Genomic DNA, 18,113 nt, shown 5'->3' with positions numbered 1-18,113 from the left:
ATTGGTTCCTTGGTGGAAGAGTGGTAAGGGTGGGCAATGAGGTCAAGTGACTTGCCCAGGGTCACACAGCTGGGAAGTGTCTGAGGCCAGATTTGAACCTAGGACCTCCCGTCTCTAGGCCTGACTCAATACACTGAGCTACCCAGCTGCCCCCTTCAGTTCCATTTTGGTTACATAGTATATGGGGGTAGCCAGGTGGTATAGTGGATAGAGCACTAGGACTGGAATCATGGAACTCAAATCAAATACAACCTCTAACAGTAAATGTATGACCCTAGGCAAGTCACTGATCCTCTGCCTCAGTTTCCTCAACTGTAAAATAGGGATGATAATAATATTACCTACCTTCCGGAGTAGTTGTGAGGATCAAATGGGAAAATAAATTTGTAAAGCACTTAGCACTGTGTGTGGCATGCTGTGTGATAATGAGATTAAATCTACCCTGCCCATCTTTTAGAGTTAATCACCAGAGGTGAAAACATCTCCACTTAACTCACAAGTTGGGAGGTCTGTAACCCATGTGTGCTAGAGTGAGTGACAAATCAGAATTTACTGGCTGCCTCCTGGGCAGTCCCAAGAAAAGCGTCTGTTGTGATTGAACACATAAACTAAGAGGAAGGCACAGGAAGTGACGCAAAAGAGGCCCCTTTAAAAAGAGAGTTCAGCGAGTTGAGGGTTCTTCTGGTTCATGAACAGGACCTGAAGGAGCGCTTCTGTTTCGTGACCTGGACATGAGACGTTAAGACCTTGGTGAGACTGCTCTTAAACCTCTCTCTTTGAACTACACATGGTGAGTGAAGAAGGCTGACTCCTTTAACCTCCCAGGAGGTAATAGCTTCTGGAAGGCTCTCTTGATTGGGAGAAGCCCTTGTGGCTAAAACCCTTGTTAATTGACTTTTAGGCTCTAGCTGGGTCTCTAGAACCCTGCCAGAGTAAAGCTCAGACTTGAATACAAATCTCTTATTCTACCTTCTTCTCATCTCTCTACTTCTATTCTCCTATATTTTGTAAATAAATTTCCATAAAAGTCATTTTGACTTGAGGTTATTCTTTAATTGGGAATTGATAATTATTCAATTCCCTGGCGACCTAACCTTTTAAAATATTCAACCAATCAAAAACCCCTTCCCCTCTTACATTTGGCAACCACAAAGGGTTGCCGCTATATAAGTGCTTACTTTTTCCCACTAAATGAGAGATTTGCCATACTCCCTAGAAATCCTAACTTCTTTACTCACTTGGTGGATATGGAGGGAGAGGGAGGATGAGGCGAGGGGGAGTGCCACTGGTTGCAACCCTGGAGAGACATAATTCTGGAATGATAGTCTAGATCCCTGGGAAAGGTGATGAGAGCTCAAGGTATGGTGATGTTTTCTTGTCTGCCTCTAAGATTGGATATTTTTTGTAGATTAACAGTCTTGTTCTGTGCTCTATGCCTTGTTTGGTACAAGCAAAGCACATATTCTCAAGGGGATCTTGTGTGTGTACATGCATGATATGTAGAATATAATCTGTAATTATCAGTATCTCTGAATTTGGACTCCATCTGTCCTCTTTAATGACACTGGAGTTATAGCAAATGAATCTGGAGAGACCCTGATTCAGAAGAAACATGGTGGTTTGAAAGATTCATTTATATTTTGAAGTTCTTTTGAAGTATGGTGAGAATGGATCTAGGTGACTTAAGATTTTAACTTCTTATTTTTAGAGTACTATGGTTTTCTTCTGTTGGCAAAGTATCATTTTGTTTAATTCCTGCAATAAATGATTAAAGATTTGCATTCATGAATCAGTTGTTTCAAAAATTAAAAACCAAGTGATAAATTTGATTTTTTTGTAATTAAGGTTGATGTGATATAAAACTTTTTAAAATTTTAGTACAGAAAGCATTTTTAGTAGAAATACTTAAATTTTAAAAATTAATGAATGTAATGGGGTTCTAAAACTTGCTTGGCTGATGTAGTCTTTCTATGTAGAGGACTCTGGGTACATGGCTTCTGGGATAATTGTGATGACATGTAAAGGAACTGCCTTGGAGAGACTATAGAACATGTCTAGATAATTTTGGAACTAGTTCCACTCCAGATGGCATAGGGGAAGCTCTTTGGTTGTCTGTTAAGGCATTCAAAAAGCTCGTCAGCTTCATGTGTTGGCATTTTGCCTCTTCCCCTCATGTAGGATCTCAAAGACTCTTTCTCTCAGGATACTGGTGAAGGGAATGGCATCACTGAGAGTTTGTAAAGATCAGGAGAGCAGTCCACTGGAGTCTTGGAGTCAGACCAGTAGCCAGCTCAGCACTTGTGTGACAAAGAACAAAGAATGACCTTCTAGTCCTCCTGCCAGCCAAAGCTAATATATGAGGACCTATCCTACATCATTAAAACTTTTGGATTTGAATTTGGTGGGATCAGTGCTCTGTAGGGAACTGAACTAAGATTTGAACCTACTATCCCAGAGACTTACGGTCTTATAGGGGAGTGTACCCTTAAAGGTATTGGGGGAGAAGGGAACATTTGTACTTGTTCTAGGTGTATCATTGAAGTATATATATTTTTGTTAAATTCATTGTTAAGTGGAATTAGGGTGCTAGCCATTGGCCCCTAACAGTGGGAAGAAAGCACAGATAGTATAGACTGTCTGGAGAAGAGAAATAAATACCCCAACCTTTTTGGAACCCTTAGGGGCAAATGTAGAAGCCTGGCTCTAAGAGAAAGGACCAGAGCATGTGTTCCATTAATAGACAAAGGCTTCTTTATAGTAGTGCTTTTTAAGACAATTTTCCTACAGAAATATTAAGCATGGGATCTTGTTCTCTAAATTGGAAGGTGAGATCAAAGCCACTTTCTGATACCCCTTTCTAAATCCTATTGCCTTTTTTCTGACAATCTTTCTTTCTCTTCTCTGGCCATACTTAAATTCATTTCATCAGGCATTTATTAAGTGCCTGTTTTGTGCTAGATACTGGGGATACAGAGGTAAAAATGAAAAAGAGTTCCTGCTCTGAAGGAGTTTACATTCTAGTGGGAGATTTAACACACACTTAGATAAGTAAATGCAAGGTAATTTGAAGGAGAGAGCTCTAAATACACAAAGACTTCCCAAGGATGGGGTGCACCTGAGCTGAACCTTGAAAGAAGATAAAGAATTCTGAAGGTCAGGTATGAGGAGAAGAAGCATTCCAGGCATGGGAAACAGCTTTTATGGGCAAAAACAACTAGGAGATGAAATATCAAGTACAGGAAATCACCACCGATCCAGTTTAATAGTATGAATAAATGGGAATCATGGGAAATAAGTCTGAAAATGGAAGATAAAAGACAAGGTGATGAAAGAATTAAATTTCAAGTCAAGAAATTTTTATTTTATTCCCAAGGCAGTATGAAGTCACTGAAATGGAAAGGTTTTTCTTAGTCATTATATGAAAGCTGGATTGGAAAGGGAAGAAATTAGAAATAAATTAGAAGACTAAAAAAAAAAAAGACTAATACAATAGTCTGAGTGATTGGTGATGAAGTTCTCAATTAGGATATTGGTTTTGTTGATGACATGAAATATATGTGTGTGTATGCGTATTGTATTTCTCCATTTTGTACATGAGGCTATCAAAGGTCTTACTGAAATCTAGAAATACTATGTCTATAGCATTTTCCTGATCTACTTACCTATCTATTAAATTAAATAAAGTTTGGAATAATTTCTTAGGGAGTTGGTGCTGGTTTCTAGTGATCATTGCTTCCTGTCATAGATCATTTATTTAATAATTATCTATAGTTTTGTTGAGAATCAACAGTAACCCTAAATAGCTTGAAAAATTTACCTCTTTGCTCTTTTTGAAAATTATAGGCAAGTCAAGGCAAACATTTATCAGTTTTCATTTTAGCGGAATAAGATGTACAGGAGTTCAGAAAATCATGGAATTTTGGAGCTGGAAAGGGTTTCAATGACCATCTAGTCCATTCTACATCTGAAAAGAAATCCATACTGTTACATACCCCAAAAGGACTTATCCAGCCTCTGCCTGAAGACCTCCATTGAAGGGAATCCAGTACTTTTGGAGTCAACCCATTCATTCCACTTTTGGATACCTCTAATTACTAGGAAAGTTTTGCAGACACAGTGCTTAAATTTGCCTCTTTGTGACTTCTACCCATTACTTTTGGTTTTGCCATCAGGAGTCAAACATAAAGCTAATTCCTTTTCTACATTCTAGCCTTTCATAAAATGTTTTTATAGCATTTTGTGTATTGTGATGGTAATTTTTAGTTTGGTTAATTTAGTAATGCCCACTTGGGAGAAGTGAATATCGTTCCCACTTTGTAGGTGAGAAACTTGAAGCCACAAGTAGTTAGCTGACCTTGCTGAGAGAGATAAAGGCAGAGAGAGACTGAGGGAAGGAGTGGGAGAGAGAGAGAGACAGAGACAGAAAGAGAGAGATTGAGATTGACCATTCCCCCTGACTCCCGTTTCATTGTTCTGTCCCTTCCATGTTTTTTATGTACAGTAACATAATCAAAGCTCTTTGATTCATATTCTCCAAAGGCATGCCATATATCAGCAGAGCAGTGAGAATTTCCAGGATGAATGTACCAAGCTGCTGGTTGGCAATATTGTTATAACTCGATACAACAATCGTACCTATCGGATTGATGATATTGACTGGAATAAAACTCCAAAAGATAGCTTCATAATGTCTGATGGGAAGGAGATTACATTCTTGGAATACTATAGGTAAGAAAGCCTGCGTGTGGCCCTGGAGAAGGAAGAGTATGAGAAGGACCCCAAATCTCATTATAGGGCATGATTTCTCTTAAATATAATAAGCTAAGGAGTAGCTATCATGATACTTGGCATAATGTACAATCTTTTAAATCTAAATCTCCCCACACATTGGTAGCTTCACTTGTTACTAGATGACAACAGGGTAAGGAATACTGGATGTATAGTTAGGAAGATCTGAATTCTAATCCAACCTCACTCACTACCTGTGTGACCTTGGACAGGTTACTTATTGGCTGTCTACCTCAGTTTCCTAATCCATAAAATGTTCATGATAATAGCACCTACCTCCCAGGATTGTTGCAAGGGTATGAGATAATATTTGTAAAGTGTTTTGCAAATCTTAGTGCTTTATATTTAATAATAGCTATCATCATTATTGGGGAGGATAGTTGGTTTCATAAGGAGGCTGGTTCAATCAATAAAGTGATTGAGCTAATGATTTATTCATATTTAGTCATATATATAGTTACTAGAGCCTTTAACCTGGTGACATTAGATAACAAACCCTTTCTAGATATTAATCTTGCTTTGCCACTACTTAATTTACAGAGCAAATTGATCTTTTTGATGCCATAACAAATGATGTTCTCTTCCAGTGGATTCTTGATGAGGACTGTTGTGCAAATATTGTACCACACACCTGGTTAGGAAACTCAGTTAAAGGAAATGGTCATCAATTGGGAAATGGCTGAACAAGTGATAGTATATGTTTGTAAGGGAATTACTACTGTGCTATAAGAATGAGAAGGATGATTTAAGAAAAACCTGGAAAAGACCTACTTGAACTGATAGAAAGTGAAATGAGCAGAACCAAGAGAACATTGTGCATAGTAACATCAGTATTATATGATAAACATTTGTGAATGACTTAGTTATTCTTAGCAGTACAATCATCTAAGGCAATCCTCTAGGACTAATGATGAAAAACACCATCCTCCTCCAGAGAAAGAATTCATGGAGTCTGAATGCAGACTGAGACATACTTTATTTCATTTAATTTTTTTACTTTTCTTTTGTTTGTTCAAATTCTTTTTCACAAAGTGACTAATATGGAAAGATGTTTTACACTATTACACATAAAATCTATATCAGATTGCTTGTCATTTCAGGGAGAGTAGAAAGCAGGGAGGATAAGAATTTGACTTAAACTTTAAAAATGAAGGTTAAAATTGCTTTTTTTCATGTAATTGAGGGAAAAATTATTAAGAAGCTCAAATGGTGGAACTTGTCACTTTAGGAGCATGATTAGTCTTCTAAACATTTTTTCTGCCTCTACCTTTCTTCTAGCAAAAACTATGGAATCACAGTCAAGGAGGAGGATCAGCCACTTCTGATCCACAGGCCTAGCGAGAGGCAGAATAACCAAGGCAGGGTGAGTGGAGCTGTGATGTCTATACTTCTCTGTTAAGTTCATGGCTACTCTCAACCATCTCTGGGACAGTTTGGTTACTTTCAAGAACCATGGATTTATTATTTTGTTGTAGTTGCAAAATTCTATCCAATGTTTTTTGTATGCCATCATTCCCTTAAGCTTTTTAAGGACAGACTATATTACTACCTACCTCACAAGATTGTGAGGAACATATTTTGGGAATTGTAAAATGCTATATACATGGGAAGAGTTAATGTAGTTAGAGCTGTTCCTTGCAACTTATAGAGACGCTCGTGAATAGTTTGTAAGTGTAGCTGACCAGCAGCCACAAAATATGTTCATGAGTGGATACCTGAGAAGGGAAGCTGGAGACTGAGGGAAAATGGGTGAAGGGGATTTAGAGATAAGAGAGAGGGAACATGATGAAGAAAGAAAGATTTAAAGACATGAGATTCAGCAGCAAGGGGTTCTGTGTGCATGCTCCCCTGATGGTGGAAAAGAGAGTCCCCAATCTTTTATTGGAGAATCAAGGAATGGGTGATGCAGTTAATGAACATGTGACATGGCAGAGAATTTAACATTGGCTCAGTTCACAACCACAAGATCAAAGAGGAGGGGGCTAAGATAATTCAGGACTCAGTGCCCCGCCCAGAGGTCCAATTGATCTTTGGACTGTAGGCTTAGGGAGTGGTCAGCATACCGTAAGCTCAGAGTTACACTTTGTTACAAGGCTTAAGTAATCAATCATGAAGTTTGGTACATGAGCATATTGTTCACAAGAGTCAGTTTTTGAATACATTAACAATACTTTCAAGATTAGTTCACACCTGAATCCCCATAGTAAGGAGGCATTAAAAGGCATCAGCAGGATGCCTAAATAAAAGGAAATTTTTCTCGAGTGTGACGGTTAAAATATCAGACCAGTTTAATTATAGAAATTATAGAATTTCATTCTCTTGGAAGAAAATGGTCTTAACCTTCTGTACCCCCCAGATTAGGTTCATCACCTACATCATCAAATGAAAATACTGATGGAAAGAAATAAGTAGGAATGGAAGAAATGAATTTTGTACACCCCTACACATATCACATTGACCACACATATCAGCTGACCAATTGATCACCATGGCATTTCTCTAACTATGTCTTGGGACTCGGAAGAGACATAGATCTCTTTTCCTAGTTTTACTTTTTCTCTTAGCATCAATATTATACCATCCAATGATAGCTATATACCAGTGGTTCCCAGACTTTTTTGGCCTACTGCCCCCTTTCCAGAAAAAATATTACTTAGCACCCCTTGGAAATTATGAAACTATTTATTGAACTCAGAATAGAATGTAATACCAAAAAAGTGTGGCCATCACCACTCTCCTGGATCGCTGCAGCACCCACCAGGGAGTGGTGGTGCCCACTTTGGGAATCACTGCTATATACATTTAAAAATAGTAGTTCAAGCTGTGAAAGTTTCTGATGTATTGAGAGAAAAGGTAAAAATTCTTGAGATTTAACTGCCTTCTTATTCAGAAGTTGATAATACTGAGTATGGCAAACCACAGAATGCTCCTGAAAGCCATAATATGCAATTAGGCAAGTAGTCAATACCTGCCCAAGAGTGATAGAAACTATTTTGTATCCCATTGTCTCTTCCTTTTCAACATTTCTTCTCTTGACTTTTTTCTTCCTTCAGCTATTAAAAGGAGAAATCTTGCTGCTTCCAGAGCTATCCTTCATGACTGGGATCCCAGAAAAAATGAAGAAAGACTTTAGAGCCATGAAGGTTAGAATCCTATCGTCTGTAGCATTTTGTTATCATGAAGTAACAAAAGGTCTACTCTTGCTTTAAAGGAAAATCTTGAATCACTGAACTGAGAAAGTTTCTGTTCACACCCACTATATACAGTGAGCTCCATTGTGATCTTAATCAAGCCCCTTCATTATTTTATGCTTCAGTTTTTTCCCTTTGTAAATTAGGGAGAAACTTTTCTTCCCAGGGATAAAGTGAATGTTTGAATGCATAGAAAAATACTGCAAGGGATTTGGAGATCATTTATTCAAACCTCCTTATTTTTACCTGAAGAAGTAAAGTGATTTATGTGAGGTCAAACAGGAAAGTAAGAGAATGGAATTTGAACCTAGGTCCTCTGACTCAGGATCCTATGCTTTTATTACTTTACCACACTGCTACTCAGCTCTTTGAAGAAAGATACTGGAGAAATACAAGAAGTGATTATTTGATATGGGGGAGAGCCAAATGTCCTATTTTCACCCTCCCTTACTTTTTAAAATGGTTATGTTCTTTTTAAGCAGTGAAATTTTTCTAACCTTTTTGTTAACACTTCAGTTCCAAAAGAAGGTATAATATTAAATAACAGCAAGGAGAGGATCGAGGCAAAAGAAGAGAAGTGAATTCATCTGTCAGGGATCTTAGGGACTTAGTAAAAAGGATAAAGAAAAGCTCTTGTAGAGACCGTTCTTACTGAGGAGCAGAAGTGATATCAGGTGTTCTCTCCAGGGAAAAACTAGGGAAGTTGAGGAGTGGCTTCTTAGATAAAACATTAATGGCTCTCTGATCAATAGCTTTAATATGAAGGTTTCAAAAATTATTTCAGTGGGAAAAAATTCTCATGGCTACATCTCAGCCCAATCCCCTTTTTCTTTTCTTTTTTTTTTTTTTAATAATTTTTTATTTTTAGAAAAATTTTCCATGGTTACATAAATCATGTTTTTACTTTCCCCTCACCCCCTCAACGCCCCCTGCCCCCCTTCACTGTAACCAATTCGCATTTCCTCTGGTTTTATTATGTGTGGTCAGTTGATATTAAATCATGATGATTATCATCATCATAAGAAGAGTTAATGTTTACATAGTAGTTACTATGTGCTAGACACTATGCTAAGGGCTTTACAAATATTCTCTTATTTTCCCCACTACATCCTTGGGAGGTGCTATTATTATCCCCATTTTATAGATGAGGTAACTGAAGCAGATCTAGGTTACATGACTTGCCCAGAGTCACACAGCTAGTAAGTATCTAAGACTAGATTTTAACTCACTGACTTCTGTCCTAGCATTCCATCACTGAGCCACTCCAGCTGTATCACAATATGAGAAATATTCTCCCTTTATTCCCTTAATTCCTTTTGGTATATTCTAGCCTAGAAATCCTGCTAAAGAGCCTTGATTTTTTTTTTTTGAAACTTTTAGGGCTCAAATGGTAAGAAAATAATTTTTTCCTCTAAATTCTATGCAGTCTGTATAAACTAAATTAACTTCACCTGTTTTTAAGTACTTTTCTCAGATGACACATCATAAGGACATGGAGTGATGGCCACCTAGTAAAAGGTTTTTTCCTATCCTTCATACCAAAGTTCAAACCTCTCCACCACTCTAGTTACTGAATAAATAAATCAACACCACAAAGCATTTTGCATAGCTCTGTCACACTTATTGACACAATTACTGCTTCTTAGGGTGTGGTAAGTGTACAATTAATCAGTCCCACAGAACAAATACAATTTACAAAGAAAGTCATTCATGCTTTTTATACTTCATATACAACTGTCGGCAGGAACCTGTCTCAGCTTACAAGCTGTCATTTGGTAAAGCTAAATAGCTTGTTAGAATTCTGAGGGGGAAGCTCTTTAGACACATTGTTTCTGGGTAGAGGCTCTTCACCCTTTTTAGTGTCTTGAACCCCTTTGGCAGTCTGTTTTAAGTTTATGGCTCCTCTACTCAGAATGTTCTTAAGTACATAAATTAAAATACATGGGATCATGAGGGAAATCAATCATCCCAATGAGGTCATAATTACCCCTTTATAGAGCTAGAAGTGGTAGGTATACTAGCTGAGGAGAGAATTTGTCACGAGTACAGTTTATTATGTGAGCATAATCAAATCCTGTAGCTAATGGCTTCTAGCACATGGAATTTGATAGAGAAGTGGCCAGGTTGGATAGTGTTTATAATTCTGGGCTTAGATCCAAGAAGGCATAAATTCAAATTCTGCCTCTGATACTTACTAGCTATATGACTCTGAGCAGGTCCAGTTTCTGTGAGAGGAATAACAGCTCCTGCCTCACAGACATTTTGGGAAGATCAAAGATCTTCTCTAGGGGCAGCTAGGTAGTACAGTGGATAGAGCACTGGGCCTGTAGTCAGGAGGATCTGGGTTCAAATCTGGTCTCAAGATACTTCCTATCTGTGTGACCCTGTCAGTTAACTCCATTTGCCTAGCCCTTGCCACTCTTCTGTTTTAGGATTGTCACTAAGATAAAAGCATTAAAAAAAAAAAAGGAGAGAGAATCTCTACAAAGCACTTCACAAACCTTAAAGTGCTACCAAAATATTGGCTCATTATTATTTTTACCTGACAGATTTTAGATGTAGGAGTTGAAAAATGTACCTTCGTCTGGAAAATTATCTCACACCATTATAAGTAAAATATTATTTAAATCACTAAAACTCTGCATTTCATTTACCTTTGTAGTTGTAAGAAAGATTCACACACACACACACACACACACAACTTTCAGATATTTTAATAAATATTTGTAGGACAAGCTCTTTTCTAAAAAAAAAAGTTTTAGCACATTCTTTTTCTTTTGTTTAGATATTTTTTCCTTTGGAAAAATTTTATCGACACTTTTTAAAAAAAATATTATTGTTCCTCCCCAATGACTAAGCCTCCCTTTTTAACAAATTATAGAGTTAAACAAGATAAATCAATACATTGGTCATGCCTCTAAATGAATGTCTCATGTTGGATCGTCTCTCTGCCAAATAGTAGGAAGCTTCTCCATCTGACATCTGAGGTTAGCTATGGGTCACTGCATTTATCTGAAATTTGAAATCTTTTGGTGTTGTTTTCCTTTACGTAGTTAATATAATCTGTGTAAATTTTCAGGGGTATTTTAGAAATATGTGAAAATACTTCCTGATTTTACTGGGAAGAACTTTTCAGAGATCCACACTTGGAAAGCCAGGCTATTTGTAGCCTTGATATAGGAGAAACAATCCTCATGATCCTTTATTCCTCTTTCAATTTTATGTAGGATTTGACCCAACAGATCAACCTAAGCCCTAAGCAGCATCACACTGCCCTGGGAAACCTCCTTCAGAAAATTTCAAAGAATGAGATGGCCAATAATGAAATGATACGATGGGGACTCTGTCTGGATACAGACGTGCATAAGGCAAGCTGAAGGAATGTGGAATGAGAGTCAGAATCAATACTAGAGGTTTGGAGAGCATTAGGAAAGTGAAAAGCATGATAAGCTGACATTAAATGCCTGATTTATTCGTGAGCTCTTTTTCTAGTCAGAATTTTTTTGTGAGGGAGGGATGCCATCAAACTTGAATTTACTTAATCTGTTTTCAATGTTTTTTGTAATTTCTAATCCATTTCTGAGGGATATTTTTATATTTGCTGAAAATAGAGGCGAGGATGCCATTTGGATTTCCATGATGTTTTTGCTTTCCTTATTTCTATGGCCCTTTTTCTTCTCCCTCCAGAGATCATTCTGTCTTTTCCTAAATAGAGACCATGGAATTTTCATTTTTCTGTTTTCTAATTCTTTTCTACTCTTTCCTGCCTTATGGTTTCCTGGATCCTTTACTTTATTTCTTCTTTTTTAGCAATATTTGCATTTGTTTTTTGTGGTCTATTTTTCATCTTCTCCTTTCTTTCCATTCTTTATATGCTCTTTTCCCTGAGAATTTCTGACTTAGAAAAGCCCTTAAAGACCCGTTAGTCCCACTTGCGCCCTGGCTAGGGCAGCGTACGCTACTTTGAGATAGCTCTGTTCATTAGAAAGGTTTTTTTGTTTTTGTTTTTTTTTTACATCAAGCCTAAGCCTACTCTCTGTAACTTCTCTCTTATGACCCAAATTCTGCCTTTTGAAACTAAGTAGAATAAATCTTTGCTATGAAAAATTTTTATGTACTCGAAGATAACTTTAAGGTCTCCCTTGGATTCCTACCCCCTAAAAAACTCATTTCTCAAAATTAAAAATCACTAGTTTCTTTAGCTGGTCCTTAGGTCACGATCTCTTTAGTGCCTTTACCATCTTCAAAACATTTCAGTTTGTCAATGTCCTTCCTAAGATGTGACCTCCAAAACTTCCTGGGGGTCATGGAAGAAGTGTCCTATTTTAGATGAAGTCTGACCAGGGCACAATGCAGTGGGACCCACCACCTCCCTCATGAGGAACCCTTTCTCAAGATGGCACTTTCTTTGGCTGGCAGAGCACACTGTTGGGTTTTAGTGGACTGGAAGCTTACCCCAAGATTTTTGCGTGTGGGTTATTGTCTAGTTAGGCGTCCCCATACTCTGGACAGAAAAATAGCTCCAGCAGTTGTGTCTATTTTTGAAGGTTCTTTATCGTTACAATATCATGCCAAGTTTGTGATCTTTTCCCTGAACTTCTTGTCTAATTCCTACTTAAGTCCAGGTTGCATGTTGTCTGCTTGCATGTCAAGATCACTTCTGCTTCTCCCTGTATGGGGCAGGACAGCAGAAAGAGCACTTGCTTTGGAGTCAGAAGGCTCAAGTTAAAATCCTGCTCTAGTCATTTATTATATATCTCTCAAACTCAATACATCTGAAACATAATTCATTATCTTCCCCCCAAAAAAACCCTCCTCTCTTCTAAATTCCCTTATTACTATTGAGGGTACCAGCAGCCTCTCGGGTATCCAGGCTTACAGCCTCCATGTCATCCTCAAATTCTTATTCAAACTCTCTCCACGTAGCCCCTCTCTTACAGAACCCTTCTTTCTAGTCACATAACTGCCATCTTGGTTCAGTTCCTCACCAACTCAGGCATAGACTATCACAATACCCTGCTAGTGGGCCTCCCTGCCTCAAACTTTGCCCTACTCCAGTCCATCTCCACTGAGCCACCAAAAGATTTTGCTAAAGCTTAGGCCCCTCTCCCCTACTCACTAAATTCCAGTGGCTCTGTAGTACCTTCAGGATTAAATATAAAATACTCCTGTTTTATAAACCTTTTACTGGGGGGCAGCTGGGTAGTTCAATGGATTGAGAGCCAGGCCTAGAGACAGGAGGACTTAGGTTCAAATCTGGCCTCAGACACTTCCCTGGCAAGTCACTTAACCCCCATTGTCTAGCCCATTTTTAAAAATCCCTTATGATGTATTCCATTCTAATCCAGAAGCCCTTCATTCTTCTATTCCTGTTTCACTTTTGTTTTTGAGTTTTTTTAATCCTTTAGTTTTTTTCTTATAACTTAGTTGTTCTAGTACTTAGAGAGACCTTTGTTTAGCATGTTAAACTGGAAAAAACACAGAACTATTAAATAGTCAGAAAAAACACTTTTAAATTAGGGGAAAAGGGATGCATGTGTTATTAGGACTCCTCACAGAGCTGTGCACCACAAACCCTCACAGAGTTCCAGACTCTGGCTGCTCTGGTCACAGACCCCTGGGAATCTCACTGCTTAGATGAAAACTCCAAAGAGCCATTTAAGTTGGGAGGCTTAAATGCCCTTTTAGGGGAACTGGGGACTGAGGAGAAGAGAGGATAGTTGATTGGCTTTACAATGGTAACAAAGAAAAATGAAGAATCCCAGACTGCAATAATAGTGAGAGGCTGATGCTCTACAATGGACACAAAAGGGAGAACTCCATCCAAGAGCTGTGCTACCTTAGAAAAGGACTCTGGCCTAAGGGGAGAAACCACTGGGACAAAAGAGATACTTAACACCTGATATGATTAGCCATCCCCACTTAAACTACCTCAAGGTCTATTGTTAGTCTGAGGGGAAAAACTCTCTTGTTACCCAGTCAAACTTGAGACTTTCACCTTCAAGTTAACTAAACTAGGAATCTTCAGATCTCTCTAGGCTACAAGTTTGGGGGTCTCTGGATTCTACATAGTCAAGCATTAACCTTTTTACTTCATAAAATACTGTCCTGTGAGACATACTCTTTTTCTCTCTTTTGCTGTTTCTTTCCTTTCAGTATTTATTCTTTGAAAGACTTAATCATCTCTTTACCTTGAAGAAACCCTTTTGAATCCAGTTACTGTCTCAATATAATGCTCACCAATAGGTTTTAAAGAAAAAGGTTCTATAATACATATTATGTGATACTTCTTCTGTTATCACATAATTTGAAAAATAATGTATCAAGTCTGGAGGAGAAAGGTTGTAAGAGTAGGGATCAGATAAAAATTCATGGAAGAACTATCATTTTAAATAGGTTACAAATAATGAGTAGGAATTCATAAGGTGGAAAGGAAAAGACTGGGACATTCAAAGCATAGAAGACTGAGCAAAGGCATGGAGAGCAATGTTTGGTTGGAAGAGGATAGTCCATTTTAACTGGAGTATAGAATATATGATGGGTGCAATGTGGGATGAGATTGAAAAATTCGGGTGGCTTAAGTTGAAGAACCTTGAATTAAAGTTAAAGGAGTTTTAACTTCCCTCTGGAGGCTCTAGAAAATCCTAGGAGCTTTTGAACAGAGGAGTGTCATGAAGAAATCTATGTTTAGATTATTCTGACAGCAGTAAGGATGTATTTTGGTGGTGGGGAGGGGAGAGAGTGGTGGGATTCCCTAGAAATTTCACCTCTATTTGGAAAGTTAGCATTAACACATTCCTTAAAAGCTTTCTTATTTCTTCTGACTCAGTGACTGTCTTTATACTGAAATCCCCAGTCTCAAGACTCAGTGGGATCGGTACCCTGCATTTGGCCTGTCTTTGCCTCCCTTGAGTGATGTCAGACTTAGATATAATGTGATTTACCTTAGACTTATTATTTTTAACTTAGATTGCAGGGCGTGTCCTACCAATGGAAAGAATAAACTTGAGAAATAGTTCATTCATCACATCTCAGGAATTAAACTGGACTAAGGAAGTAACCCGAGAAGCTTCCATTTTAACAGTAAGTAATTTGTCGAACTGACAAAAGAGAACATTTGCATTTCAGAGGCTCTGACAAGTAAAGCTGGAAGATTTTGTTGCCATTTTTACCAAATTTAATTTTGTTTAAATTTTAATTTTACCAAATTTTACCAAAATTTAAATTTGCCAAATTTAAGTAATTTGTTGAACTGACAAAGAGACCACCAGCCAAATAGTAAATTGTGGATTCTGAACTCCTCTCCCAAAGGATTTGCCATTCCCTGTGCTAACCCACAGGCTGGTCAGGCAACAGAAGCAGTGCTCTTGCTGGCTGCTGGTTCCTCAGAGTGAACAAGAGCCATCATGTTGATTTATTGTTGGTCTAGCTGAAGGATAGTGAGTGGGTTGTATTTATGGCTGACAAGGAAGTTCATTGTCCTTTTTTTATATTTTTTTCTTCCAAAGATATAAAAAAAGAGTCCATTAGAATCCAGAGTTAACCTCCACATTAAAGTGGGACAAGGTGGTGGGGGAAAATGTGCTCAATACTTTGTTGGCTACCTGGTTTTGATAGACTTCAGCCATCCTGAGGTAGGAATTAGCAGGACCTAAGCACAGGGAACAAGGAATGTCCACTCAGTGGACAAATCATAGACTTAAAAGGGTCTCTACACAGTCAGTTTGGAGCATTTAAGAGTGTTTTCTGATGTCTGGTTAACACCCATTTTGCAGACCTATGCTATACTCAAAATTTGTGGCTATCCCCAGGTTCCTATGCATTTCTGGGCATTGTTTTACCCAAAGCGAGCTGTTGACCAAGCCAGAGAGTTGGTTGGTATGTTGGAGAAGATATCTGGCCCCATTGGTATGCAAATGAGCCCACCTGCCTGGATTGAACTAAAGGATGACAGAATAGAGACCTACATTAGAACCATTAAATCCATGCTGGGAGTTGAGGTAAATAAGTTGAATGTATCTGAATAAACCTATTAAAATCGTATTCATAATAGTCATTTAGTCTAAAGTTTACTTGCCCCTGTAAGTCTTCAGTTAGTAATAATGCATGAGAATCCCTCTTGCTTGTGTGTACCTGAAATATCATGTAGATGCAAATACAGTTGACTTTTTGCCTTTTAGCTTTTGTCACATTTCTTATTTCCTAACCCTACTGCGGGCTTTCTTCCTCATGGATCTTAGTTTCAGGTGTTATGAAGTATCCAAGAGACCCTGATTTAATTTCTTCTATTCATTATTTGTGGGATAGGGTATGCTAAGATGAGATACAGTAAGCAACAGAACTGTTGGTGCCAGGAGCCATCAAGTTATTGCTTGACTGTTACAGCCTACCCTGTTTCAATATTCAAGTGCCCTGATTAACTAGCAGTAAAGAACTTTTGTAGCAGAGCAGGTCATAGCACACACAACTTATCAGTTCAGACATTTCAGTTTTTTACTAATTCTAGAGAGTTGGTGGAACAGCTCAAGGAACTGTAATAACTAAATTAAACTCTGGTCCTTAATTTCCATAGAGTTTATTAGTATTTACTTGAATAGGAGAAGATAGACAGATAGGTAGAGAAAAGCCTAAATTTATCTTGCCATCTTGCTGGTCTCCCAAAGGATCCCTTAGTCACCTTCCTTTGGCTGAATGCCTGAGAGAATAGAGAGACCCCACTTCCTGCATCCCCCTACTTTTATTTTCTCCCTTTACACTCGGATCAATTTCCCCATCATTTCTGGGTCAAGTGACTAGATCACTGTCCAGTGACCCAAGCCCACTGATGTGACATAGTGCTAGCAGTACCAGGACACAAGTAGGACTCCAGTGTGTGAACATGGGGGAGGGTTCCCTTTACGCAATCCCCCACTTTGATTCTTTGGGAGGCAAGCATGTTAAATCTCATTCAGGATTTTTAGGAGATATAGCCTATATTTCTAACGATTCTCTTACTAGAGGTGTATAAAATATTACACTTTACAAAGAGGGAAATACAACAGTTTGGAGATAAGAGGGAAAGAAAAGAAAAGGAGAAAGAGACAAAAAATGATTGATAGACATGTTGATAAAAAGCCAGTTAGGGGCACTTCCCTTTGGCATAAGAGTTTACGTTCAGAATAAATGATAGATTCAGCCCCCTTCAGTTCAGTTCATTATATCCAAAAGTTCACTCTGGATCTTTGATGTAGTGTGTAGTAATCGTCCTTATGGCACCTCCTCCAGAAGATCCATTTTGCTGATTCAGGATGTTTGCAATTTTCTTTTCCTAAAATTGCTTTAAAAGATCTTAAACCTTGGATTTTAAGATAATTAGGATAATTATACAGAATAAGAGAGGAAGGAGCAGCCTTTGAGAAGTAGATTTCACATTTGAAATCATCACGTCTGATGAGAGCAGTACTAAAAGTATAAAAGATGCAAATGTTATTGCCAATTAGGAAATCTAATCACAGCTATAGTCAGCTCAATATTTTTAAAAGGCCTATTATGTATAGAAGCCTGTGCTAGGAGGTGATACAAAGGTTAAGAGTGGAGAGTTGCTGTCTTCCTAGAGTTTACCACACCATAGAAGAGATAAGACACAAATTCAGGTGGCTGCATTACAGAATAGGTGGCATTCCTTATATCATATAACTCAAAAAATAAAATGTTCCTGAGGTCTAGGGGGAGAGATCCGAGAAAACTTTCCTGGAAGTAATGTCATTTGAGAAATTCAACAGGTAAGGAAAACATAGAAGGTGGTGTCCAAAGAAGCAGCATGAAGGTATTTTTCAGTTGATAGAAAAGAGATTGAGACATCTCTCTTCTTTTTTAAACATGGCCAATGCAGGAATTTGTTTTCATTGACTATGTATGTTTCTAATAGGGGCTTTGTTTTTCTTGGGTTTGGAGTTTTTTTCCCCCAAGGGAGAGGGGTCAAAGATGGGAGGAAAAAGGGCAAATTTTCATAGAAATAAAATAAATTTTAATTTGAAAAAAAGAATAATTTTTTTTGGATGGCAGAGAATAGTCTAATTTAGCTAGAGTATATAGTACGTGATGGAGGGCAAAATGGAACGAAGTTAGGAATTTAGGATGGCACCAAGTTAAAGG

The 18,113-nt window shown here is 38.0% G+C and overlaps 1 protein-coding gene across 1 annotated transcript in view; it reads left to right on the top strand.

Moving 5' to 3' along the window:
* PIWIL2 (piwi like RNA-mediated gene silencing 2) overlaps nucleotides 1–18,113 on the top strand; it is an 85,580-nt gene that overhangs the window by 39,991 nt on the left and 27,476 nt on the right. Inside the window, 6 exon segments of the mRNA XM_044660817.1 lie at nucleotides 4,540–4,728; nucleotides 6,067–6,151; nucleotides 7,842–7,931; nucleotides 11,207–11,347; nucleotides 14,949–15,062; nucleotides 15,791–15,979. Coding sequence (XP_044516752.1) covers nucleotides 4,540–4,728; nucleotides 6,067–6,151; nucleotides 7,842–7,931; nucleotides 11,207–11,347; nucleotides 14,949–15,062; nucleotides 15,791–15,979 — 808 coding nt within the window.

This window comes from Gracilinanus agilis, chromosome 2 (genome assembly GCF_016433145.1).
Source record: "Gracilinanus agilis isolate LMUSP501 chromosome 2, AgileGrace, whole genome shotgun sequence".
NCBI lineage: Eukaryota > Metazoa > Chordata > Mammalia > Didelphimorphia > Didelphidae > Gracilinanus > Gracilinanus agilis.
This window is presented reverse-complemented; position numbering and strand designations above follow the sequence as displayed.